Source organism: Akebia trifoliata, chromosome 5, assembly GCF_017979445.1.
Source record: "Akebia trifoliata isolate Shusen 1 chromosome 5, ASM1797944v1, whole genome shotgun sequence".
NCBI lineage: Eukaryota > Viridiplantae > Streptophyta > Magnoliopsida > Ranunculales > Lardizabalaceae > Akebia > Akebia trifoliata.
The window spans coordinates 29239621-29267616 of NC_141379.1; the positions used below are offsets into that span (position 1 = coordinate 29239621).

A 27996-nucleotide genomic window follows, 5' to 3' on the forward strand; every position below is an offset into this window, starting at 1 on the left:
CTTGTGTATATGAAATTTGTATTTTTTTTCTCTTATCTCAACCATCTATTTAGTGGAGAATTTCAAACTGATTTATATGACCTTCTCTTCTTAAGTCTTAACAAATGAGGGTGTTAAGCTATTAAATCCACAATAAACATCCAATTGTCTCTTAAAATGTAAAATTCAAACAAACAGTTTTACATCTCTTTAAGTGAGCAGGTGGCAGCTTGTTAGTGATTGAACATCTTTATAGCCACATTTTAAAACAGCAAATTCTCACTCCATATCATTCTTACCTACTCAAAATAATTCAAGGATGGTGGGCGGATTAAAGAGGTTTGAATAATACTGTTGTTTGTTGAGTAAACAAAGCAACTTTATGGTGATGCCTCATCTTCATAACTTTTGACTTTCAATGGTTGGAAACTTAATTTGCTTCCTTTATATTTATTATGTAATCCTTGTCTCATCTTAGGACTTTTTAGAGGATCATCTTGGCTTTAATGAGACTTGGATGCAAAAGTTGATCTTTTAGATCATAAAAGTTTAATGGGGAATCTTACTATTGTATCTATAGATTTAATGGCTAGGATTATGTATTCCATAGTACAAGATCAGAATAGAAAAGAGCAGCTCTACACCTCTATCGAACTATAAGTTAAACTTCTCATTAAGTGAGAATCGATAACTCACCCTAGAGCCCGACAGAAGAAAACAAACAATAATGATCATTACTAATACACCATTTTAGCTCGATCGATTTGGTCTAGTTTATACTCGTGTTTGTTAGCTTAAGGTGGTATGTTATTATTGCTTTATGGATTTTGTTAACGCGTGCCATTAGGCAAGTTAAAGTGCAATAAATACATTTTGAAAATTGGATTTTGTACCAAAATACCCTCAGATTCCAATTTCCAAAGTGTCTTATTGCACTTTAACATGTGTCATTAGGACACATGTTAACAAGACCCTTGCTTTAGATTTGAGTTGACCCCAAAACAATAAATAGAGGTATTAGTACTAATTTCCCATGGATTTGCATCCCTTGATCTTGGTGGGCCACCAAATATATCGAAGGATTTAAACCATCTAGCCCAAATTCTCTAGAGTTTAACTAACTCTTTCTGTCAACTTTCAAGAGTTGAACTTCAAACAATTTAAATTTGAAAAATCTAGTTAACTTCGATGAGTTGGAGTTATCATAAGGTACACAACGTACATAGAACATCGTCCTTAGCCATCATATATGATAGTCAACTTTGATGGTCAGTGCCATGGGCAGAAGCGGCTTGTGTGAACGTTTTTTAGTCTCAAGAAGGGTTGTTCTTTTGGTGGAACCCAAATCCATTTCGATCAGGCGCACACCACTAACCTTTGGATTGAAACTATAATTGTAACATGGAGCATCAAAGAGACGAAATCAACGTACACCATAGAGTATAACTGAGGGAACTCTTATAAGTATTGTTAGGTTTGAACCCTAAGTTGAAGTAAAATGATTCTCAATGGAAATCAAATCAAGTTTGGCTCAAAACTCCAATAAATTTGGTGACAAATCAATTGAAATCAGCCAAAATCGATCATCGGATTATCTACAAATTGAAATTAAAATCAACCCTTCAAAATCATTAAAAAAAACAGGGTAATTGAGGTTAAAGAACATGAAATGTGATCTCTTCCAACAATCTAAAATAACCTCAACACAATAAGGTTGAACACAATGTCTAATATTCTATTTAAAGCTAGCTAAACCTTTGGCACTAGTAGGATTCTAGTCCTTCACAATCCAAAAAAGCATAAGTGGGTCACAATCTCACATGCATTTTTAGAAATAACAGAGAATGTTAGAGCAAATAATCTTTAATGAAAGAGATAAAACTCACAAAACAACTCTCTTGACACTCAATTCCATCACATGCTTCCAATCAAAACAAAAGTAGATCAAATTACAAATTCAGTCCATGCTTTCAGCATCTTACACTACAACCACCCAAATAATTCTAATTTCATATACAATATCTCTAGAGATGATGATAACAAATCCTAAAGAAGAAAATTTACTAATCTGATTAATTATACGGATAAAGATGGTGAATTTCCATCGGTAGTGGGTGTCCTCGCGGCCGGCTCCACCTTCCGCAACATGAACCCGTGCTTCTGCGATGTTTCATCGTCTTCATGGTACACATAAGCAAATCCTCCGTGCCGTGTTAAATCCATTCCAGCCATCTCATCCTCGCTCGATATCCTCAATAGCTTCAATCGATTCAAAATGAAGAATAACGGCCCCATTGTTGCACTCACCCACCCAATTATCACCAAAATTTGGATAATATGCGCCGCTAATAACTTTCCTCCACCGCCCATAAACAACCCGTAAGGTCTCCCCGGCCGCCCCGGATAAACCTCATTAACATAAGCTTTCTTTGCAAATAAGGCCGTAAATATAATCCCCCAAGATCCGCACCCACCGTGCAATTGGGCGGCCTCGAGTGGGTCATCATACTTAAATTTCTCGGCAAGTTTATTACACCCAATCAATACTCCCGAGGCAACAAACCCACAAACAATTGCCGCCCACGGCTCCACCACCGAACAACCAGAGGTAATTGCCGCAAATCCACCCAACAATCCGTTACAAACATCGGTAACATTCCAATGACCTACAAGCAATCTTTTCCCGAACAAAGTCGTTAGTGCAGCGGTGCTCCCCGCCAATGTCGTGGTGACGGCAGTACGGCCTATGGCGCTCCATTGCCCGTAAAAACTTCCACCATTACCATATGCTTTCAAGATGGTAATGAAAGATCCAGGATTGAATCCGTACCATCCAAACCATAATAAAAACGTGCCTAGCACGACTAAAGATCCGCTGTGACCACGTAAGGCCACAGATCGACCGGAGTGATCAAAACGGCCTATTCTGGGGCCTTCAATAAGGGCCCCCCATAGGCCGGCTATACCTCCGACCATATGAACTACGCCTGATCCAGCGAAGTCAATTACTCCCGAGTCGAACAGAAGATTGTCGGCTCGGGCAGGACTGGCCCAGCCATCGCTGGACCAGAACCAATGGGAAACCACTGGATAGACAAAGCCCGTCAAGAAAGCCGAGTAAATTAAATAAGCCACGAACTGAGTTCGTTCGGCTATTGAGCCGCTGGTGATCCCGGCGGCTGCAATGGCAAAAGCCCATTGGTATAAGAAATAACTGTAATCGAAACCGATAACAGGGAAGTCTTTCAAGCCGAAGAAGTGGCGGCCAATGAAGCCGTTGGAAGGAGCACCATAGGCGAAAGCGAAGCCGAATAGATAGTAGAAAAGGCCACCTGCAGCTGCGTCGAGGACATTAGTGAGCATTATGTTCATGGTGTTTTTGGCGCGGACAGAGCCGGCGCAGAGCATGGCGAAGCCGAGCTGCATAGCAAAGACAAGATAAGCCGAGAAGAGAAGGTAAGTGGTGTCGATGGCGTATGTGGCATCGGTGAGTTTGGTCGATACAGTGTCGAACTGGCTGCATATGTAAGCGGCGGCGGCTGTTCCGTTAGCGGCGGCGCTTAGTAATGGACCGAGATCAGCTGAACACGAAAGAGTCGCCATTTTAGGCGATTTGAGTGAGAGACAGAAATAAATAGAGAGATTTGTGAGGAAGTTGTTTTGGTCCTCAATTTATAGAGCGAGATTCACTAACAAACACGATCTCAGTAAAAGTTTCAGATTGTAATATTTTCAAATAATTAGGGGTATTTTGTGAATTACAATGTGAATTCGAAGTTGCACAATTTCCCTTATCATCTTAGTAGGGAACCTTGACCGCTTCACCTTACAAAAAAATAATTCTTCAACGCTAAATTTTGTGGTGTTGGATTGACAATATGAAGTGACTTTTAAATATAAATAATATAATTCAATTTTCCTCTACAGGGCAAAATAGGAAAAAAAAATTGATTAATTGTGGCTAATATTGAATGTTTGAATTTTGACAAATATAAGAGTTTGTCTATATTTGAAGTCTCCAACAGGGTGGATGGTGATGGGATATGATGTCATTTAAGGGCTTATGGTTGATGCATGTTCTTGTTTCATGTTCTTGTTTCATATTGGTTGTTGATTTATTAACGATGATGACGATGACGTATCATATTTGCTAAAGATTGGTATATTTACCGTAAAGTAGGGGTGTAATTTACTTTTGATAACGTAAGATATCGTATATCTTTTTTGGGATGAGATTAATTCTTATGTTCACATTCTGATCATACGAAAGTTTCACAGGTATATCTGATTCAAACACATGATCCTAAGGAGTAAACCCATGTTAATTGAATTCGTTGATCCGTTAATCTCTTTAATTAATTTGAAAAAGAAACATTAGGGTTTATCTCTATGTTATTTTGTTCGTTGGTTTGTTCAGTTCGAATTTGGGTCCATGATACACGGTTCACCATTTTTAAATGAACCTGATTTATAAGGGTAGTTCGCTTTGATTTTCTAGATCGATTTGTCAGTTTCATTCACTTGTACATGCATAATTCAAATACACAAGTTATAAGTATAATTATAATGTAAAAAAATTATTTGATTCGTCGACCTTAATGTTATTTTAGTTTGTTGAATCGAATGTTTGGACTCATCAGATCCGATTAAAACTCAATAGATTCGTGATTCACTTGATTTTAGAATCTAGTAGAAACAAATTGGGTAACATAGATTCATCTTGAGCCATCAAAGATTGGAGTTCACAATAAATAAATAAATAAAATCCATTAAATACTAGATCTAGTTGAGATCTAATAATATGTCCTTCAACCAATTCTTTGAATAGTCCTTTGTGGCATTATTTCCCTTATAAAATTTTAATTGGTAAATGTGAAAGTCATAAACGACGGTGGTCCCCACCGATAGATGTTAACTAAACGACAAACACGATTTTAATAAGAAATTTCACATGTCACCATAAATAGATGTAGGGTAGGATAGATACTAAACGGTTAGGATCTTTGTAGTCGTTGATATGGATCTGGATCCACATGTCTTGACCCAAATCCATAACTTTTCAATGATGGGAAAATTCCCAAAAAGATTGGAACAGTGGACCATAAATATATTTACCAAAGGTGAATATAATTTTCACATGGCTTTTTTTACCCATTAAGTTGAACAGGAAAAGCTTTTGTAAGTAGGGGTATTCTAGTAATTTTACTTTGCACATGAAAGATTTTTCACTCGCCCAACAACCTTTTGACATGTGGCATAAATGACATCAGCAACAAAGAAAATTTCTCTCCCCCGCCCACACGTCTGAGAATTAGGTAACTTCGACTGATTTCAATTAAACCCAAAACATTTGATCCATTTCAATTAGATAACTTCGGCCAGGATCAAGATTTAGGTTTCGATGAGGATTCATTTGATAATCTATATCATCAATTTTGAAAGTCGGATTACAATAAAATATGAGAAAGTAATATATATATATTACAAGTTCATTTGGAAACACACTTTAAAAATATCTTTTGTAAGTTGAAAGTTAAAATATTTGTTTGAATTATTTTATAAAAGTTACTTTTTAAAATTTTTAAGAAAATTACTATCTATTTTTAAAAAAATTACTATCTATATATATTAAAACTATCCTTCAATTAATATACATTGCAAAAACTTATGGGTGGAAGCTTTCTATGTCCCACATGATTGGACGTTATAGTCATCCTTTTAATAATGGATCAAAATTGAATGTATTATGAGTTTTTTGCCTTTTCCACTGTGGACTTTTCATCTTATAATTACCACAATTTTTTAGGTAAGTGTGAATGTGTGGTGCATGTTTTTAAAACTCAATTTCACGTCTGGTCTCGTCTCGTCTCATCCATGTCAGATACCGAGTTGTCTTAGACGAGTTTTTCAATACGTTTGAGATGCTCGATCAAAAATAAGAAAAATGATGATCTTAAATCTTATCCGAAAAATTGATTGGTCCATCCGTCTTGCCCATGCCTGATATTAAGACGACTCAGATGATTCGTCTTCATCTAGAACAACTTTTGAAGCCATGGTTTGAGAAGAAAAATAGGACATAAGATACATCCATGTCAATAAAGAGAGTCAATAGACCTGCTTTCATGACTTCTTCCTCCATGCTTATGATCATTAAATTTGAAAAGATAACCAATTTTAAAACCACATGAAATATTTGTGGTGGCATATTAGCTAGTGTTTAAATGACTAAGCCATTATACACGTGGCATTCATCGAGAGGTGCGATTCACCTTTTGATTAGTCATCGAAAAGAGATCATCGTGGAAAGACACTAACAATATAATTTGAGCAAATTGATCAATCAGAAGAATATTTTTTCATTGAATCAAAATTCAACCTTATCCAATCCTCCGAATTATCCATGCCACTTACTTCTATGGCTCAAAATAGACCAAAAAATAATCTTGGATACCTAGGACCAACAAATCAATGTGTTTTTTGTATCAAAAAGATTTCTTAGATTAACCTTATAAAATGATTAGGTTGTCGATGGATTGGGTTCGATTTAGATCAAGTAGGTCTATTGCCAATCGATCAAAAACTAGTTAGATACATATCGGATTCTCATTGGATATTGAAAAATCATTTTGATGATTGAATTTGATCAAAACCAATTTGATAAAATGTAGACATAAGTCGTACTTCTATAATATATAATGTAGTTTACGTATTTTCTCACATCTTATTGGACCGGTTGCCTATTAGATCACTTTGTTCATGCAAAAACTATCTGAAAAGTTATCAAATTTGATCTTTATTTAATCAAATTTTTCTCGAAATTATCATCCTTGATCCAAACCATAAGATAATGAATCGGATTTCGTATACGATTTGATATCATAAGTAGGGGTGCAACTTAGTTTGGTTTGGGGCCAAATTGGAATCGAACCAACATAGGTCAGTTCCACGGCACTAAATAAATATCTGAATTATCAAAAATGCCAATAAAACCAAACCAACCCAAATCGAATTAAGATTGGTTTGGGTCGAATCTTTCAATTACCATATTCTATAAACTTGCTTGAAAGTCAGAGTAATAAAATAAAACAAAAACAAAAACAAATATAAAATAAACATAAAATTTCTTATAATAAGTCATTAACATATTAATAAAATAATCATTATTTTATCCGTAAAAAAGTCATTAACCTATGTCCAAACACCTAAAAATAATTCAAAACAAATTAATATATATTTGTTTATTACATGAGGGTTCAATTCTTTTTTTACATATTTTATTCTATACAAATCTTGAACCAAGAATTTATAACCAAATTGAGCAATTCTCCATTTTCTTAACCCAAATATGAACCACAACTTGTTCTAATTCAATTCAAATCAGTCCAAAGCTATTGATTTAATTCGATTCTCGGTTTGAACCAGGCCAAGTTGCAGCTCCGATCATAAGTGCATTATTAGCAATGACATTAGAGTCAATTCCCTACTAAATCAGGGAGAAAAAAAAATCATAATTCAAATCCTCTTGACTCTTATGATTGGATAATCATTTTAAAAATATTTATCGAAAAAAGTATATAATAGTCCAAAAGAGGAAACCATGAGCATTGGTGACAAATAAATACGTAATCGTTATATTTGCCATACCAAAATTTTCATCCGACGTTTTGGCCCACCATGCATACATGCGTAAAATAAAATATAATCTAATATTTTTTAAGTGGGCACGTGGCAATTGTTTGTTGATTTAATAACCAAACTTTATCTCATTTGATAACAACTTGTTCCTACTCAATTTAATTACCTTATTTAGAGCATCTCCAACAATGCTCTTTAAAATAAAGAGCATTTTTTTTTTTTTTGTCAAAAAATGATAAATAGTATTTTAGCTAACCTAAAATTTGTTGATTACTCCAAGAGACTCAACTAATATTTTATATTTGTTAAAACTTACTTAAATCCTACTAAGGGTAGTGAGCTCATGTCTTGGCATCAAAATACATGATTCGATGTCACAGGTTCACAGAGAATGAATTTCTAAGAATTAAAATAAATAAATAAAATCTTTAAAAAAATTGGATATGAGTTTTTCTATGAAATCTAGGAAGATGTTGTGTTGGATTGTCAATGTGGTAATCCTATATAAGCCCAACGATCCTTAATTAAGATTTGAAATCTTACTAAGTTAGTAATAAAAGTATTTTTCATTTTATTAACATTAAAATAAATTAGCCTCGGAGGCTTTCTACATGTAGAGAGTGGACTACTCTTTATTTTAATATTTACTTTTAAAGAATCCATTGGTGTCAATTTTTTCACCTTTCACTCTTTAAAATAAGAGTTGTGATAATATGACTTACCAGTGGCATACTCAATCAACTCTCTGGCGTGATAAGTTCAAGAATCGTAAATATGTATATCTTGAGATACACAATTGCACTTCCCCTTAAAAAAATGTATCCCGAGGGCATTATGCATCCTAAGAATACAAATCTACGATTCCCAAACTTATTCATGTGGATTGAATATGACACCCAAGAAAGCATATTATCAAGACTCTTAAAATAAAGAGGTAAGAGACTTTAAAGAGTTTGTTTGTTACCACCCATGCTCTTAGCTTTCATTGAGGTCAAAGGGCGTGATGTTTGGACTCTTTCAAATCCGGAAAGGTTGGCTTTGATAACTAAAAGAATAAACTAACATTTCGACTCCACATCTTACAGCATCCATTAACTTGTTTATAATCTCGAGGCACTCATCTTGAAAATGACTGATTGATTCCCTTGTTAATTGCTGATGCTTGTTTGCCAACTGTAGCGGCTCAGATTGAAAAGTCTAATGTAATTAATATTTTTTTTCTTTCAAAATTAATTGAAGCATTAATTAAGAAAGTCAGAAGGGAAAGCTGACTGTTAAAATTTTTAAAAGACATGCCGTACAAGAAAGTTATGGTTGCTGTGATGTAGACAAAATCTTACTATACCTTTCAAACCTTCTTATAAAATTCAAAATATATAATTAGAAAAGTCAAATTGCACATATTTGAAATTTTATAAAATATGATTACAAAGTTAAATTTGTTTATTAGGCATTTTTTTTAATTATTTTAAATTAATAAATAAAATAAAGCATATTGTGTTTATAAATGTATTATATTACAAGACAACTTCACAATAAATAAAACATCTATATTACAAGAGTCGTGATAATCTGATACTCTTTTTTCATACACTTCCATCACAAAACTGTAGATATTTTATTTTGGGAAATACAAGAAAAATGTTTATGGTATCAAGTCTAGGTGCGTACGATGATTTCTTAAAAAAGTGTGTTAGATTATCATTACTCATATTATAAACACCAATGAATAAATATGAGATTCCATGTATGGGTTTTAATAGGAATCCATTTAATCATCAATCAGAATTGAAAACTCCTATTCTAATTGAGAAAAATTTTAAGATGGTTTCAATTCCGATTCTAAATTCTATTAATTTGATAATCATAACTAGATTCGGAACTAAGAAAACTAAAAAAAAATCTAATGATTCTAACTTTGATTTCCTAAGTTTCATATTCTAAAGTATAGTAGATTATACAGTTTAGAATTTCGTACTACTTTGAATGTATCGATTGACACATTTCCATTTCAACCAAGATCAGAAACTACTAACCCAAATAATGAATGTTTGGATTATCTCAAAATATTAATGTATCGATTTACATTGTCGAGATTTTCTCCCATATGGAACATTCCTTCAAGGCGAGATTTTCTATTGATAGATTAGAAGTGGATCAATAATACATACCATCTTCCATAATTAGAAAGTTTAAGGGTAAAAAATTGTCTTCTAACCAAAAATGCAATTACCAGAGAAAAAAATACACTCAACACTCCCCCTCACCCGTAAAGATGGAAAGAATTGAGGTCAGAGGGGCTTAATTGGAATATGAGTATGACACACCCAAAGATTCTTAAAGGTGGAAGAGATACTCTTAAATCATCCAACATTTTGTCCAATATCATTTTTATTTTATTAAATGATGTGCTCATATCTTTATTTGGTATGTCACATAAAATTTTATTAATTGAACGCATACTAAAACAAATTGGTGTGATAACATCATCTCTCTGCATAAAAGAAAGTAAAATAAATTTAGTGACACTGGTTTCGAGGAGGAGCCACTAACCCCATTACCTACCCAATTATTTATTCTAATTACCTATAAACTAATCTCTTATTTTAAGTTTTTTAATAGTTGAAATGCTTGTTTACAACCATGATGGTGATGGTGATAGAAGTATTATTGTAGAGTCTATTATTGTATGTAATTAGGAAACATTGATCAAGACATTCTACTTTAATCGTAAGCAAATTAGCAATTTGGAGTATATAACAAAAATATAATATGAAAAAGATTCGAGTTTGAACTCACTTTCAATAATAAAAGACATGGCTCATATATATATATATATATATATAGTTGACACTAAATCTTTGATATGTACATTTACGAGAGTGAGATCTCCCGCCATGAGTTTGAGAGAATAATTTAGAAACCCGCATTTTGAACTTGATGATATATATACCTCTCGACTTTGATCTTCTTTTGGACGCTAAAAAATGATTGTTTTACCACTTAACTCCCACATTTAAAATTAAAATTGTGAAAAATAACTTCTTTTGAAATTTGATCTTCAAAGTTGATAGAATTATGTCCTCTATAACACTGAAGCATGGATCATGGTTTTGGATGACTCAAGTTGAGCCCAAGGACCCTTACCCTTGATAGCAATCTCTTGTTTAATTCTTGAAATTTTCATTTTTTTTTTTAATAAAAGTATTATTCTCCGAATTATTGAACTATTCTGAATAATTCAAGGATTTTAAGTTTGAAAAGAATAAAACACGAATTTTACGACTTTTTATAAAACTCAGTGAAAAAAAATGCTACTATAACTTGTTGTAGGTTGCAAAATGTAGACTTTGTTAGTTGTGACATGTAACACAAGTCGATTTTGAAGCAATTATACTTTAAAATTTTGGAAGAATCCACATTTTTAGGTGATAAATGTCTATTTTATCTTTAAAGAAATAATGACACGACCCTCTACATTTATTTAAGATTATACCTTAAATTTTCAAATTGATGATTTGTCCCTTGACTTCGGTCTTCTTTTAAAAATCAATGGAACAATAATCCCAATGTCCTCATTATCACCACTATCACCAATTTCATCATCACCATCACCATTAACATCACTATCATATGGCTGAATTTTTTGTTTTCGAACCCTTGAAATGAAACAGATAATACATGCATGAAGCATATGCCGCACATTTTCCATTTATCGAATTTTTGACCGAATTTTAGATCAGATTTTTGCAATCCAAAATCGAATAAGACTCGAATTTTTGCTATATTTCGAATTGCTAACTCTGTAAGAAAAATTACTTAAAGGACCCTCACGGAAGGGTTTCTTTCTAAATAATCCTTAAGTTTTCGACAGTAGCTGACAAGACATTTAGTAGACTTTTTCTTTTTAAATGGTCCTTGTACCTTGTCTCTAACATTTCTCACAATTAAATGCCCTAATCATTCGAATTCATTGTTTTATTCAAAAATTTTGATTTTTGACATCTCAATCAAGTTTCAAAGATTCCATTCCAACGGAAAGGATTTAAGAAAGAAGAAGAAATCATTTTTCAAACATTTTGAAGATGTATATAAAAAAATTAGGGATTTTTTTCACTTTTTTCTTAGTTTTTGAATGAAAATTGATCAAGAATGGCTCTTTTGGGTTGAAATCATCTAACTAAATCGTTATCTCAAGTTTTTAGTTAAATTTTTCTATGTATTTTAGTTGAAAAAACTCGAAAATTGAAAATGGGTGGATTTATCGATGTCGAGTTCGACGATAAATAAAAAGTGATGAATTCAACAGTAAGTTTGCCAATAACAAGGGATAATTAAGAAAGAAAAAAATTACTAAATGTCCTATCAAGCTATCCTTCAAAACTTAGGGACAATTTAGAAGAAAAAAAAATTCGCAATGATCCTTTTAAGTAATTTTCCCAATTAGTAATACTAGTCGGACTTATTTGGTAAAAAAGAAAAAAAATAAATAAATAAAAATAAAAACCAATATTATTCAAGTCAAAGGGGCGGGTAGGGGGGTTCCCTCTTGCATAAGGGAAAGGTTGGCTTATTTAGCACTCAGAAGAAGAATTTGTCCATTTAACTCAGTATGATCTTGAGGCATTCAATCAGAGTAGGATCAACAAATCAAATATTTTAATTTTCTTTATCTAATTCAGTGATGGTTCATGGTTCTGAGATATGTAAGATGAAGAACTATCATATTTTTCCCAATTTCGATTTTTTATTGAATTCAATTCTAAAAAAAGTGGAAAGGAAATTAAAATAGACAATAACCATGCTTCTATAATCTCTTGAAAGGTTCTTTGGTGGTTATGAAAATCGGGTTTTGAAAACTTGTAATTGTTTTTGTGATCAAATAGAACCCAATACGTTGCAGCATTGGTAATTTTATCAGTCTCAAAATCAACATTTCCATCAAGGATGATCTAATAACCTCTCTTCTGGGATAAATCTTAGATCGAAAGGAATGAAAGCTAAGATCTTGATTGACATTCTTTTCGACGCCTTCATACCAGTTGAGAAATTTCAAATATGCTCAGAAAAGTCCAATTGGTTTACTAGTCATCCACGTACTTTCCTTTCTCTTTATTTCTTTTGTTTTCTTTTGATCAAATTAATAAAATAAAATAAAAACAATTTGTAAAATGAATAAGAAAAAACTGTCAAAAAGAACTCAAGATTTGTTACAATTCTCAAGGACTTGCTTTACAAATCTCGAGGCCTTTTTGACGGTGGATGAGGCTTACTAAGGCCTCTTTTCCTCACATCTTAGTAAGGTTAGTCAGACTATGAATAATATTGCAAGAGTACTACCAAATAAGTAAAACATCAGAATTACAAACTTTAAAGGGGAGATGATACCATGTCATGGGAGTGTTGTGGATTAAAAGCTGTCAAATAATACATACCAACCCATATAATAAATTTAGGGGTAAAAAGTTTCTTCATCCAAAATTCCATTATCACCTCAAGATGCATATAAATCATAGATCAGGACTTGTAAAATCAGGCAAGACAACAAATTGAAATATTCCCAACCTGACCTGACTTTTTTGCAACAAATCTCACCACCAGAGCTTTGATTAAAAGGATCCCAGATCATTTCTGAGGTATGAATAAAACAAAAAATCAAAGTCAGGCAAAAAAGATATAATTAAACCACGTTATTAACTATCATAATCTATCCATGAGGCAATCCTTGTAATCCATATTGCCCGTGACCCACGACCCAAGCCTGGAAAAAAGCGGAGCGTTAATAACAGGTACAAAAAACACCACCTCCTAACATGAATTGATCCTACATTTTGGTGTCTGATTGAGAAAATATTTTTTCAAGAAAATAAATTTATAGTAAAATGACATGGAGAAAATGGATAAAATGAAATATTTGAGTGTTTTAATGCACCTAAGGAAATATGAATAAGGAAAGTTGGTCTTAGAATTTGAGATGGGGCTAATTGTGAGATTATCGTCTTGGCCATATCATCATTTTCCCAAGGGATTGGCTCAAGTTCCAGCCAAGAAGGGAAGACGACTTTCCTAGAGTAGTGATTCTCTTCATGAAAATGAGAAATACACCAAAAAATCACATTTCTAGTGTCACCATAAAACGACTCATTTAATTCTTGATGTGGCATAGATGGCCGGCCTTAAGCAGAATTGAATGGAGGAATAAAATTCATTTAGCCGAATCTCAAATTGTTAGGACTAGGCTTTGACCACAATGATATGGATACCATACTATTTCAATATAAATTAATCGATGTCAATAGTATATTTCGTATCCTATACATTATAGCCCCCTTTATAATCTAAAAGGATACAAAATGGGAAATATATATATATATATATATATATATAACTAATTCCACATAACAAGAATGCCTGCTTACCTTGCCAGGAAAAAGAAAGTGGAGCCTCCTGACCTTATTCACTGTTATTTTTCAATCTTTTCCTCTCTTTTCTCCGTTGATCATGCAAACCTGGCACAAGGAAACACTAATTATGAAAATGAGCCCAACTAAAGATGATTTAGAAGAACAAAGAAGAGTATAACCCCAAAAGGGTACACTAGTTATGAAAATAACTCGCGAGGGAAAGTACGCATACGCTTTTTCTCTTCTCTTCTATTTTTCCTTAAATTCTCTATATTCCTTCGCTTTCCTGCCATATCTTTCACATCCATACAGACCTGACAAGCACATAGGAGTAAGATAAGTACAGTGTAAATTGAAGAGAAATACAAAGTGAAAGGACAGGTGGGTGAAGAGTTCCCTCGGACCTTTTTTTTTCCCCACAAAGAAAGGATTTGTATTTAACAAGTATTACAAGGATTCAGGGGCAGTCCCCCTACTTTATAAGAGAAAACTGAAAATATGGGAGGTCCAAAAGATCTCTCATACAGGCATACAGCAATATCGGACACTGCCCAGCATATTGCACTGACTTTCAAATTTTGACAATGAAGTGAACTGTGCTACCCAGAGATGGCATGGATATGGTGCAGCTATTTTTGTGGAACTTTATTTTAGTACACTGAATAAACAGACATGGGTAGGACACCTATATTGAAATGTCTAGGCAATATTTGATGAACACTTGATGTAGTTTGCATGAAGAAGATGTAGTCTCAACATGAAGTGAGATGGAAAACCAGATATTCAATTTATGCCTTTCATAAATGGATACACCAGATTCTATAAAGACCTCTCGTTTAAATCGTATGTTAGTCCTTTTTTGAGTAATTCCTTAATATTAAGCTTGCCTAACAAACTAGATGAAGTCTTGAGTATTGATGGTTGAAAACCCAATTCACCTACTAATTACTGACCAATAATCTCATTTGCCTAGCCAAGCACAATCAAATTACGACATCTCAATCTCCATTTCCTAAAGCAGTACCAAATTCTCTTTAAGAACAATTTTCTACACCTATAAGCCAATCACATGATAATCCAAGATAAAAGTTGACTTTATAGTTTATAATACACCTTATGATTTTCTCTTAAAACTCTACTTTCTATGGATTCCCCTCCAAAATTAAGATGGCAAACCAACATATATCTATATATAAAGTAGGGAGACAATGTTGGGAGACAAAATTTGTCCTATATGGCTTAAAAGTTTCGGATTGGGCTGTTTTTTTTGTGAGGATGATCTCTATGGTGAGAACATCCTCATAAAAAATCAGCCCAATCTGAAACTTTCAACCCATCGAAAGTGATTTAAAAACTACCGATATATACGGGTAGCGTTCGGCTGCCAAAACTTTGGGAGCCAAAAATGGGGCTGATTTTTTGTGAGGATGATCTCTATGGTGAGGAAATCATCATCACAAAAATTCAGCCCAATCCAAAACTTCTAACCTCATCAAAAGTGGTTTAGAAGTTGCAGAGTTGTGGACCGTCGATTTTTACAGTTAATTTGTAAACCACTTTTGATGGGGTTGATGGGGTTAGAAGTTTCAGATTGGGATTTTTTGTGATGATGATCTCCTCACCATAGAGATCATCCTCACAAAAAATCAAGCCATCTCTGCTCCCAATTGTCTCCCTCTGCCGCTGGAGCGTTTCCAAAACTCTCTTCTATACACCATACATTTCTGTGTGGGAAACACATCCATGCAAGAAACAGAATCCACATTTCCAACAGAGCATTTCAGCAGCTAAGTAAAACAAAAATAAAAAAAGTATTTGCAATAAGACGATAAATATCATACTGAATAGAGTGGCAGTGTGAACTCTATTCGCCAAATTAAGATGTTTGGTAGAGCAGACATTGTAGAGTCATACCTCATAACCAGCACTGCGTAGAGCTTGGAGTGGCTCAACACAATCCTGACCAATAACCACAAGTTTCTTTCTTTTGATTTCTCCTGAAGTGTTGTTACCTTCTTTCTTCCCTGCTAATTCTTCAAATTGGTGTTGGAGGGAGGGTGAAACACCAGCCTGAAACATAAAATGGACAAAACTCCAAATTGATGAACTTATGATTGTACCGATCCGAATTAGCAAAACATGGTGGAGAATATCTAATACAATAAATACCATGCTGAGATCCATTTAAGGGTACTGCACGAAGGACATGCACGCACATTCACACGCAGACACATATATACATATATTATTATGACCATTTAAGGATAATGCACGAACGCCACACACACACATATATACATGCATCATCTGTCAATTAATTATGTAAGCATCTTTAACCACTATATATAAAAGGAGTAATCAGTGAACAAAGTAAAATTTTTAAAAAATAAATTAAAAAGCAATCAATTCAAGATTGTGGATTTCAAATTAAAAAATTAAACCTCGGTTCAAGAATCCAACTCAAGCTACACAAAAAAACAATGTGACTTGGTTCAGATTCAACCAAGTCATATCAGATTTAGGAGTTTGTAACAACCTGATACAATAGCAAATGACCAAAAGCAGTAAGGTGCTCCATGGCAGTGTTTTCAGAGGCGCTTGAAGCATAAGTCTCCAGGCGCACCTCGAGGCGAGGTGCACTAAAAGGGTGCCGAGGCATTGGGGCAAGGCGACCAAACATCTAAGGCGTGGTTGAGGCGTATAAATGGAGTACGCCTCAACTGACGCGTAACTGAGGCGCAAGTATTTTTGCTGAGGCGTAAGCCTCAGATGTAAATCATTTTTTTTTATTTTAAATTCACTATTAATTTCATGTAAGTATTTTTATACACCTATACTTTTAATACTACTAAACATGGAGTTATGGATGTTTTACCACATGATCAAATTAAGAAGAAGAAATGGATGATCTAGAAGCAATTCATATGGTAGAAGACAGAAAGTAATTGGGTCTTGAGATTATTTTTTAGTGGTGGACGTGAACATTTTAATTTTATTTATTATAATGGTGGATCATGGACATGCCTATTATTGAGTATTGGCAATCAACTCTTAATTATAGGGGAATGAAACTTGAATTTGTATAGGGGGATTGAAACTTGAAATTTAAAATTAGAAATATATGTTGGTTGTCTTATTTTTTATATTTAATTTAAATTATTTATATATTTTATCCCAGATGCTGGCGGGAATTGAACCCAGGTCAATGGTTTGATCACCCAAAGATTTTACCAACTAAGCTAGCTGGCAAACAGAGACTAAAACAGAAAACTTGATATAAAAATAAGTATACATAGGCAAAAGAAAACAAAAACAAAAAAAAAACAAAACAAAAAAACAATTGCTGAAAGTGTATTAGGTTATTAATACAAGAAAATAAAAAGGGCAAAAAGAAAATGTTTAGAATGTACGTACTGAAAGTAGCATTAGCAAGGTTATTAATGCAACGGAAGGGAAAATTTTGATAAAAAGATTACCCCCGCCAAAAAGCGATGTGAAAGTGTTTTCGGTTGCAAAGGGCGTGAAAGCAGCAAATTCAGTTCCTGCAATTGTAAAATCAATCAAAGTTACTCTAAGTTATAGATGTTCTCTTGGAACAATGAGCTCGCCAACAAACTTATAAACTAATTTCAGATTAGAAATGCTGCATTTATGTTCCAACTGTCACATAGAGATTGATGCTATAATTAAGAGAGAATATCCACAGAATAAACCTGCTGCAGCTTCTTCAGGTGTAAAGAGCTCATTTTCTTTTCTTTGCAGCTGTTCACTTTTTCTTCTTCGCTGTCATTGTCCTCTAGAACCAATTCCACTGATTCGGCATTTCGTTCAAACCAGCTTTTATTCGCCTTTTCCTGGAAAAGCAAAGAAAGTAAGAAAGAAACATAACCATTATGGCAAAAAATGACATTAAATTTTATGGTAGCCGACTAATAATAAAAAATTATGTCTCAGCACTCAGCAGAACATGCATAGAAATTACATTACAATTTGTTCTATTAACATGATACATTGTGGTTACTTATTAAATAAAAAGGTTTAATTGCAAAACGGTCAATCAATACTGAGAAATATATTAGAGTACCTGCTGAGGTCAAATCATTTCTAGATTATTCTTATATTAACTTATGCATCCATGATAATGGCTGGGAATGGAAGTAACAACATAATTATTTTCCCAAGTTGATATATTTTCTTGTTATCAAACGTTAGTAATTTGATTATAAAATCTGCATAAAATAAAGAGATTCTTCAAATCACAACTAAGAACTTCAAATAATCAACAGGTACAGATTACCAACAATGTCCATAGCAAAGAAAAGATTTGGTTACCTGGGAGTCCTTCCGCGAAATCTTGTCAATTTGACGAGCAAGAGAGAGTCGTTTTACAACTTCTGGCATGTAGGAATTATCTAAAGGAAACCGCCGAAGATTTTCCTGTGCATCGAGATAAAACAATTCTCATGATCATAAGGTGAAACCAATTACTCAAAAGAGCATTGCAGACTTGTGTCTTGAGGCTAGCCTCAGAGAAAGGCTCACAAAAAACACATACAAAGGCACTAATGAAAAGGAGATTTTCCTTTAAAAGGTCTAAAATTTATTCTAAGAGGTGTTGAAAAAGCTTATGCCTCAGAGATGCACATGGCTTTTGGCTCCTTTCAAATAAAGCACTTGATGGGAACGTATTTATACTTCCTTTTTCTCTTTCTTTTTTGCAGTATCATTACATAATATTCCTTATAATTATGAAATTATCCCTATGCATATGGGTTCTAACCTGCTCCTCAACTTCTATTCTTAAAGAGTAGTATAATGCATTTTTATTAGAGTGGTTGTTCAATTATAGGTGTTTCTGTCTGTTTGATGGGTTAAAAACTTGGAAGGTTGAAAGTATGAAACTAAGAAGGTGGTTCAGTTTTAATTTGATTTTGATAAGTTTCGAATTTGCACTTGGAAATTGAACTTAGGTATTAAAACAGCAAAAAAAGCAATTCATCCAAAATTACCATTTGATACTTACAATCAAAGCGATTCATCCAAAATTAGCTCAGATATTAAAACAGCAAAAAATGAGAAAAATTAATGTGCCTGTTGAAAAGTGATGTTATAAAGAAACATGAAAAACTTAAAACAATTGTTTTTTTATAATTAAACTTAACCCACTGGTTAGTTCTACATGAATGTATAGAATGCTTTAATCGTGAGTTGACACCATATTTATTACGTATTTTAGGGCTAAGCAAGATTAAAATAATTTCCTTTCCATGAGAAACCACCTTTGAAAATGATTTGCACAGAGAGGCAAACTTTGATCTATCACTAGGAGAGATTAGTGCGATGCTGCACCCATCAGCAGATGCTCTAGCAGTTCTTCCACTTCTATGAACATAAACCTAAAATAAATAAAATTAGTTCAGTAAAGAATGAAAAGAAAAAAAAACACCTTGAACTTAACTGCAACATAAAACATCCCCTTAATCCACTTACTTCGGCTGAATGTGGAAGTTGATAGTGAACAACAGTTCTAACACCAGGAATATCAAGACCTCTTGCTGCAACATCAGTAGCAACAAGTATAGCATTTTCATTTCCACGAAAGCGATCAATTGCCTGATAAAGTGTGAGGCAGGGAAAAAAGAACTTCAATGCTTGTTTACAACCATAGACATTATAATGTAAATGACCATAGTATGGAAAAAGTGCTGCATACACATTCAATAGGCCTTGTCTCCAATAACAAATTAAATACACTTTAAGTAGAATGGCATCATACTTGAGCTTTAGACGACAAAGCCACAAGTATAACAGGAGTTAGAAAAAACACTAGTTTAGCTAATGCTATATAGCGTTTGATTAGATCACCCAAATATTTTCTATTTTTAGTAAAAAGGGCACAAATATTTTTATACAGAAACCAACAAGAACATGTTCTGTTTACAAACAAAAGTATGGGAGATGCAGTTGGATAGCATTTGTCAAACAATATTCATTAAATAAAAAGATGTAAGTTGGATAATTTCAATGAAATGAGTCACGTATGACTGTATGGCAGATTTACGCGGATATATCTAGCTCCAGAAATGAGTAATATCTTCATATCTATGCATCTTAGATAGTGACACAAGCCAGTCTCAGGCATTGGAAGAAGGAATCTGAGGTAATCACTATGGGAACTGAAACCTTAGGAAATTACAGAGACCAACTATTATATCATCTATTTATTTATTTTTTTGAACGATAACCATTATAACATTCTAAGATGCGTCAGCATGTGTTTACTTATTTATGAAGGTATCCGAATAAATATAAAAACCTACTGTGAAAATATGCCCATTGGGAAAAAAATATGGAATGTGTTAAGATCAAAATGAAGAGCACACCTTTAAACGTGCTCGCTGTTGCATTTGAGCATGAAGGGTCCAAACATTGACACCAACAATGCGCAAGATGGATGAAATATGACGTAAAGCCGCAATTGAAGTACAAAAGACAATAGTTCGGCCTGCTCCATGTACACTCAAAAGATAATATAGAGTGGCATCTTTATCTTCTTCCCTACATCTGCAGCAAAGCATATTTTATTCAGTAAGCAAGGGAGTATGAGTGAATTTAATGAAAGTGGGATGCATGAATATTGATACAAACACAGAAAGTTAATATGTTCTTGAAAAAAACAGGAAAATATATTTTTTTTTTATAATCCAGAAAAAATAAAAGTAAAAAAGAACTCATTACCTGCCTTGTACATGCATCAAATTCAGAGGATTTGGGATATTTATTGTTTTCAATAATCTATGTTTTACTGTTTATTGTAAAGTCTCAATTTTACCATTTCAGTAAATTATATAGGTTCAAGGGTTTCAGAAAGTTGTTATAGAATTTTGCTGTGTTTAGCATTGTCACACTGCTTTGCGCGCTAACAAATTCCAGCAGTCATAGTTCCACTTAAGGATCTCTATCACACAAGAGGCAAGTTTCTATTTTCTGGTTAGTTGCTTTGTGGTAGTTTTATTAATAGTAAAGTTAGATATAGTTAGAAAAGGGGAAGTCCCAGGCTCAAAGGCCTAAAAGAGCTTCTAATTTATGTTTTAAATTGAATTAGAGTAAGATGACGGGAACTTTAGAGCAGCTGCCCAGCCACCTATAAATATGTAACCATGTAATCCCTCAATTTAAGTAAAGTGAGAAAAGAGTTTTTGTTTAAAGTTTGGCTTCTTATATTGAAGCTGTGTGAGGTGTTATATAGATTCTAGTGTTTTCTGAGGTTGAGGCGTGAGACAAGGTGCTTGGCTGACCAGCATCTCACAAGGTAGAGATATTGCCACAGTGCAGGAACATTTTGTGATGATGTCACATAAATATAAAATAGAGAGGAGAGCACATACTCAATAAATGACTCCTCAAGCTTATCAGTCATAATTGAAGCATTTGTCAAATCGAAAATGGCAGCATCAGCTCTCATTCCTGCTCGCTCAGAAAGTGTTTCTAAAGAACTCAACGCATCATTCATGGATTGTTTTGGTCTAATAGACCCACGCTTTAGCTTTTTCCGGAAATCAGCAGATAGTGCTATAGTTGCAGAAAAAACAAATGTTTGCCTTTTTTTTAATTGTAAATTGGAAACTGTTACACAGTTCTGCGTAAATTCGGAATGCCCTTCAACAGATCCACTAGACGTAGGAAGTATATCAATAATAGACTGCAACTCTTGAAAATGACCATTTTCTATCATTCGATCAGCCTCATCCAACACAAAGAAAGACAATGAGGATAACTGCAAAACAAACATGACAGATAAGAGGGTACCTTACCATGCAATAAGAACAATAGTAAATTCTAAACCATTCAGAACGATGAAAGTAAAATACTAAATTAGCAATCTAAAAAAAATGCTTTTAGTACTAACTTCGACAAGGTGGTGATCTCCACCTGACATGAGTTCCCACAATCTCCCCGGAGTTCCAACAACAATCTCAGGCCTTGTTTTTAGAAGTCTCTCCTGCTTTTCAGTTGACATCCCACCAACAATGGGAACCACCCTAATATTGGTGAGCCTAGCTACTTCCTTGAGATGATCAGTGACCTACAAAATAAAATCAGATGGCCTAAACGTTAAGGACACAATAGAAATAACCAAGACCAAAAATTAAACAACAATTTAGACCTACACATACAAAGCGAATTGAACAGTAGCTTATGATAATCTCATTAATAATTGCACATTGCCAATTGCATCTATTTTATTGAGAAGTAAAGTTTTGCCCTCTCTAAAGTTTCTTCAAACAAAAGCAACAAAATCCTTTGTTTTTTTAAGAAGAAAAAAAAACATGATTAATTCACGATTTTTCAATCAACGATTTAAACTCTACTTATTTGCAAAGTTATGAAAATTAACTTTTATGTTATGTTTAATAATTTATTTTATAATAGGAAACTTTGTAACTTTGTTTAATATTACATTTAAAATATGAAGTATACATTTCTATATTAAGCAAGGTATTGAATTTCAATTTCAATATCTATTTCGAGCATACTGAAAATGGAAATATTTCATGAAAATATTTCGACTAGTGTTGAACTCAACATAGTTTTCAAGGAAATGATAGAAATGGTGAGAAAGTTTTTATCGAAATTGTACGAAATGATAAAACAGATATGAAAACACATTCACAAGTCATTAAGCTACAATAGACAGTCAAATGAATTGCAGAAATGAAGATCAATAGTGTTTCCTTAGACATTGAAATAAGTAATTAAGATTTTGTCTCCTAAAACAACTATATCCAATTTCATCCAAATATTTTCCTTGTTTAATCATATTTCCAAACCCCGACTTCATCACTATGTTGGCCAAAGCCACATCTGAGTTGTGGAACTAGATATTATCACATGCTCCATCAAACAAAATTTTCAGTTGCCAGTATTGGCGTTTAGCCAACCAAGCAAACAATAGGGTTTCCTGCTAATACGAGAACATGGTTAATAAGATTTATAGCTAGAGATCCAAACGATAAACTCCTATCCAGAGTTCTAGCACTGTTGTAAGCCAAAGGGACCCTTTATAAACAGAAGTCACCAAACTGATTGACCTGAAATCCATCAACTCTTCGACACCATCCTTTTTAGGAATTAGAGTTATGAACGTAGAATTGGACCCATGATCAAGAAAGCACTCATCATAGAACTCTCCCATAGCCAACATTAAATCCTCTTTGACCACCTCCCAAGTCCCAACAAAGCTTATAGAACCCCATCGTAAAACCGTTGGGACCAGGTGCCTTATTGCTACACATGCCAACGATTGCTTGATGCACCTCTTACTCAGTAAAAAGCCTTTCCAACCAAACCTTATCGATTTCTGTGATAGAGTAAAAAAACAATATCGTTCAAAAAAGGTCTTTCTTCGAAGTCTTCTAAGTAAAGATTCTGATAGAAGTCCACAATAGAGTCCCTTATGCTCTCTTCATCCTCAAACACTCTATCCTCAACTAAAAGTCTCCTAATGAAATTCCTCCTATTGTTGGAGTTAGCCACACAATCAAAGAACTTAGAGTTATTGTCTCCTTCCTTTAACCATCTCACCTTCGACTTTCGTTTCCAGCTGATTTCTTCCAATAAGACCACCTTTGAAACTTGATTTTTAGATTTAAGCGAGTCATTCTTTTCCCACCATCCAATAGACCACCCTCATCTTCTCTATCCAAAGCATTGATATCTTCCAACAGAGCTTTCTTTCTAGTCTCCAACGTACCAAAGTACTCTGGAGTTTCAAACTTTCAATTTTTCCTTCAGCTCCTTCAACTTCTTCCTAAAAATCATTCTCGGTCTCCCACTCCCTTCAAAACTATTCCACCACCTATTGACCAATTCCACGAAACCATTGTGCTTCAGCCACATATTCTCAAAGCGGAACAGGGTTTGGCGTCTCAAATCAATCCCTGACTCCAATAAAATGAGTGTAGGATTTGACACTAGCCTAGGAATTGCAGACTAAATGATAGAACCAAAGAGGTCCTCCCAACTCGATAGAGTAGGAATCTCTTGATTATTAGATCACGTTTAACAAGCACCCCTCAAAGGTAAATCAACCTACTCGTTCCTATCCACAAACTCGTCAAACTTCCTCATACTAGAAAGGTAGCTACAATCCCCTTTCTTTTCACTTGCAAAACGGACGGGCATTAAAATCACCTCCTACACACCAAGGTTTATCCTAAAAGTTAGTCACATCATCCAATTCCTCCCAAAATTGGTCGCATTCCCACGATATAGTCGTGCCATAAACTCCAGTTAAAACCCAAGTCTTCAAAGATCCCACACTACTGCACTAGACAGACACAGAGAAGGGCCCTATCAAATGCTCCCTAACAACCACAAATGTAGAGTCCCACATGACAATAACTCCCCTCGCCGTACCTAATGCCGGAAGGGACAACCACCTCACATCATCCCCTCCCCACACATCAACGATAAGAGAATCACAAACCCCATCCAACTCTTGAAAAATGACAATATGAGAATTTTGAAACCAAACAATTTGCTTCACAGAAGCCCTTTTACGTCTATTGCCCAACCCCCTAACATTCCAAGACATAATCTTAACTAACATTGACAATTGATTGGCCCCTAGCTCTTCTCCTACTACCTCCCGATTTCAAAGGAAACTCGGTCACATTTTTTTCCAAGTTTTCCACTTTCTTGGATCGTCTCCCCCTATCTCTTTTTTGTGATGTAGATTATGTAGCCTTACTAACCTCTAACTGTATCCGGTCATCTAAATCCTCTGTGGCACTCGATCAATGGGAGCCAACTAAGTTCCCTGGCAAATAAGCAATCTGATTACTGTTCGGGCCAGCCTGATTAAACTCAAACAAGTTGATCCTCTTTACCTTATCTTCCTTGTGAAAGAACATCCCAAACTCCTTTTTCCTACCTAACACAAATTTCAGCAAAAACTCTGCACCACTAAAATTTTCAGACCTGGCTTCTCTTCAATGGGATCTCATGTTTTGTATGATCCCAACCTAAATTCTCACTACAGATCATTAAACAAATAGGATTAAGATCATTCCTAATATTGGCTTGATGCACAAAGCAAAGTCGAGTCAATGAATCACATGCTTCTTCATTGTGAATTCTCATGTGGGGTGTGGAAATACCTTTTTTAGGAAGTTCAGAGCGCAATGGATGAAACTATAAATGGGGCAGAATTTTGCAACGCCAAACCATTGGAGTGAAATCCCAAAATGCATTATTGGCCTTCAATTTGTATCCAGTGCACCAGAATTTGGTTTGAAGAGTTGGTGTTTAGAAAAGAAGAAACTGCAAGCATGACTAGATTTTTTTTTTTTTTTTGAGGAGAAAAGTGAGGGCCTTCCTCTCTTCCACCTTACTCTTCTTCTTGTATAATGGGTTTTGACCTTTCCCTTAACATAATCACCTTTGGGAGAAAAAGAAATGTCTATTCATTTATTAGCAATCCAGCAAATTTCAGTAATTTTACCTTGTCTGCAGATTAAATTCATTTCAAGCAGATTCTACTTTCAAGTAATTCCAAAGTCATATGGTGAAAAGCCCAAGAACTGACATTGAATTTAAACCATGCCTTCACGACTTCCTAGATTTCATTATAACTTTATTTTCATAAATTCTAGCTGCCCATTATACAAGTCAACACAAGTTTTTGTTGAATACAAGTTATATGATCATGCATGTTTTATACATATACATGTAAGAAGGCGAAGGCACACCACACCTTATAGCTTAGGTGATGTCTCGGGCATTTAAAGTCCTAAACTCCGTAAAGGATAGCAAGTGACGAAGAAATTATAAATACCTGGAGAGCAAGCTCCCTTGTAGGAGTCACAATAAGAGCCCGAAGATGGCTTCCCCGATCACCTTTCTCTAGTGCATTTTCTTTCTTTGAGAGTGATTTTGCAGCTTTTTCCCGTTCTTCAAGTAGGCGTTGCAAAATGGGCAGTCCAAAGGCAAGTGTCTTCCCCGATCCCGTCTCCGCAGCACCAATGACATCCTAAATAGAAATCCTCCATCAACATCAAAAATCTTAATTACTCGATAAACCACATTAAATTAGCAAGAAAAAAACCAACCTTTCCTTGATGGGCAGCAGCAGGAATACAAACTTTTTGTATTGGTGTGGGTTCCTTGAATCCAAGCCGGTATATCGATTTCATTAGCAAAGGATGGAGCCTCAATACATTCCACTCATAATGAGCTTCATCAACTATGGATGCTCCTTCAGCGTCTTCATCGGCATTGTTGCCTTCTTCTTGAACAGAACCACAAGACGAATTCGAATGCAAATTCGGATTTGTAGATTCATCCTCTATAAATTTCAAAGTTGACATCAATTCAGACAAACATTTCAAACAAAGGCTACATATAATTATTATCTTCAGTCACAAAATTCTTTGAATTAAATATATATATATAGATATATATGGGGGGCGTTCAAGGGCCAACTTTTTGGCAAACTTTTTGGCAAAACATTTTTCAAAACATGAGTTAGAGGTTCTGGAATGGGCTGATTTTTGGTGAGGATGATCTCTACGGTGAGTAGATCATCATTACCAAAAATCAGCCCATTCCAAAACTTCTAACCCCATCAAAAACAGTTTACAAAAAATGGACGGTCCACGATTTTTCAGCTTGTAAACATGGGTTAGAGGTTTTGGAATGGTCTGATTTTTGGTGAGGATGATCTACTCACCGTAAAGATCATCCTCACCAAAAATCAGCCCATTCCAAAATCTCTAACTCATGTTTTGAAAAATGTTTTGCCAAAAAGTTTGCTAAAAAGTTTGCCATTGATCGCTACCCTATATATATATATATATATATCGTAAAATTCTCCAAATAAGGGACTAGTTGATTAAATCGGCAAATCAACGAATTAATCGGGGATTTACCAATTAATCATGGAATATGATAACATTTAACATTTCTACCCTTCACTCTCAGAATTTTAATTTTTTCAATATTCAAATCTCAAGAACAATAAAGGGTTTTTATGGAGGTTAAAGATGAAGAATTTTGGTAAGAAACATAAAACATCATTTCATATATTCCCCGAAAATTTTCCAATTCTATTACAAAAATTCCCATTTTTTACGAAACTTTTCCAAATTTATCCGAATTGAACTTTGTTACTATGATTAACACAAAGATCATATAATGGGGTCAGCAAAATTCACCATCTTTTCCATATTTACCAGACAACCTATAAACCCCAAACCGAAGAACACATATACAGATCACCACCAACTCAGGAATGGCAGACAACATCAAAGAAATGCAAAAGCCCAATATTCAAATTTTCCATGAAATTTGGAGCTCAAAGTAGACAAATAAATAGCAAATTAACACTAACCGGGAACTTCCCCAATTTTCTTTTTCTTCTTCTTCTTAGCTTTCTTTTTCTTAACTTTCTTCCCAATCTTCTCTTCAGTACCAGCTTCAGAATCATTGATAGAACCACTATCAGAAGTCTGACGCTTTCGCTTCCTCGATTGAGATGAACACAAAGGATCAGGAATTACAAGACCGTAATCGGATTCATCAATCTCTTCGAGCGAAAGAAACCCTACATACAATTGAATAACATGGAAACCCTAAAAACTCTCTAGCTTTACTGATGTTGAAATATAAAAAGAGAAACAAAAGAGGGAAATTTTACAGAGAGAGAGAGAGAGATACCTCCTTCGAGGTCGTTGGTTGGTCCCATTAATGGATGCACGAAGGGATCGTCGTTGCTGGGGAGAGATGGGTTCCAAGTCAATGTGTTCATGCGTTCTACTACGTCTATGTCTGGTTGTTCTATGAGTTTTCTCTTCGATTTTTTCTTCTTTGAGAGATGATGGGAAGGCGAAGAAGGAGACGCAGAAGCTTTGGCAGCCATGGCGGCAATGATGTTTGCTGTGGAGACTGGAGATAACGAAAGGGCTTTAGTAGC

General features: G+C 34.4%; 2 protein-coding genes across 2 annotated transcripts; both read right to left on the reverse strand.

The window, feature by feature from the left end:
* Window positions 1-1826: 1826 nt before the first annotated feature.
* LOC147402028 (ammonium transporter 1 member 1-like) lies at window positions 1827-3686 on the reverse strand. Its single transcript, XM_086443530.1, has one exon. The coding sequence runs from the start codon at window positions 3580-3582 to the stop codon at window positions 2056-2058; it is 1527 nt and encodes a 508-aa protein (XP_086299656.1). The 5' UTR covers window positions 3583-3686; the 3' UTR covers window positions 1827-2055.
* A 9256-nt stretch (window positions 3687-12942) lies between these two features.
* LOC147402029 (P-loop containing nucleoside triphosphate hydrolases superfamily protein) lies at window positions 12943-27988 on the reverse strand. The gene is made up of 16 exons (XM_086443531.1): window positions 27741-27988; window positions 27415-27627; window positions 26135-26370; window positions 25861-26055; window positions 21931-22107; window positions 21410-21798; window positions 20405-20585; window positions 19512-19634; window positions 19301-19417; window positions 18354-18458; window positions 17735-17875; window positions 17498-17563; window positions 15936-16091; window positions 14254-14335; window positions 14037-14126; window positions 12943-13378 (listed from the first exon to the last, which is right to left on the reverse strand). The coding sequence occupies exons 1-15, from the start codon at window positions 27940-27942 to the stop codon at window positions 14071-14073; spliced, it is 2439 nt and encodes an 812-aa protein (XP_086299657.1). The 5' UTR covers window positions 27943-27988; the 3' UTR covers window positions 12943-13378; window positions 14037-14070.
* Window positions 27989-27996: the final 8 nt, after the last annotated feature.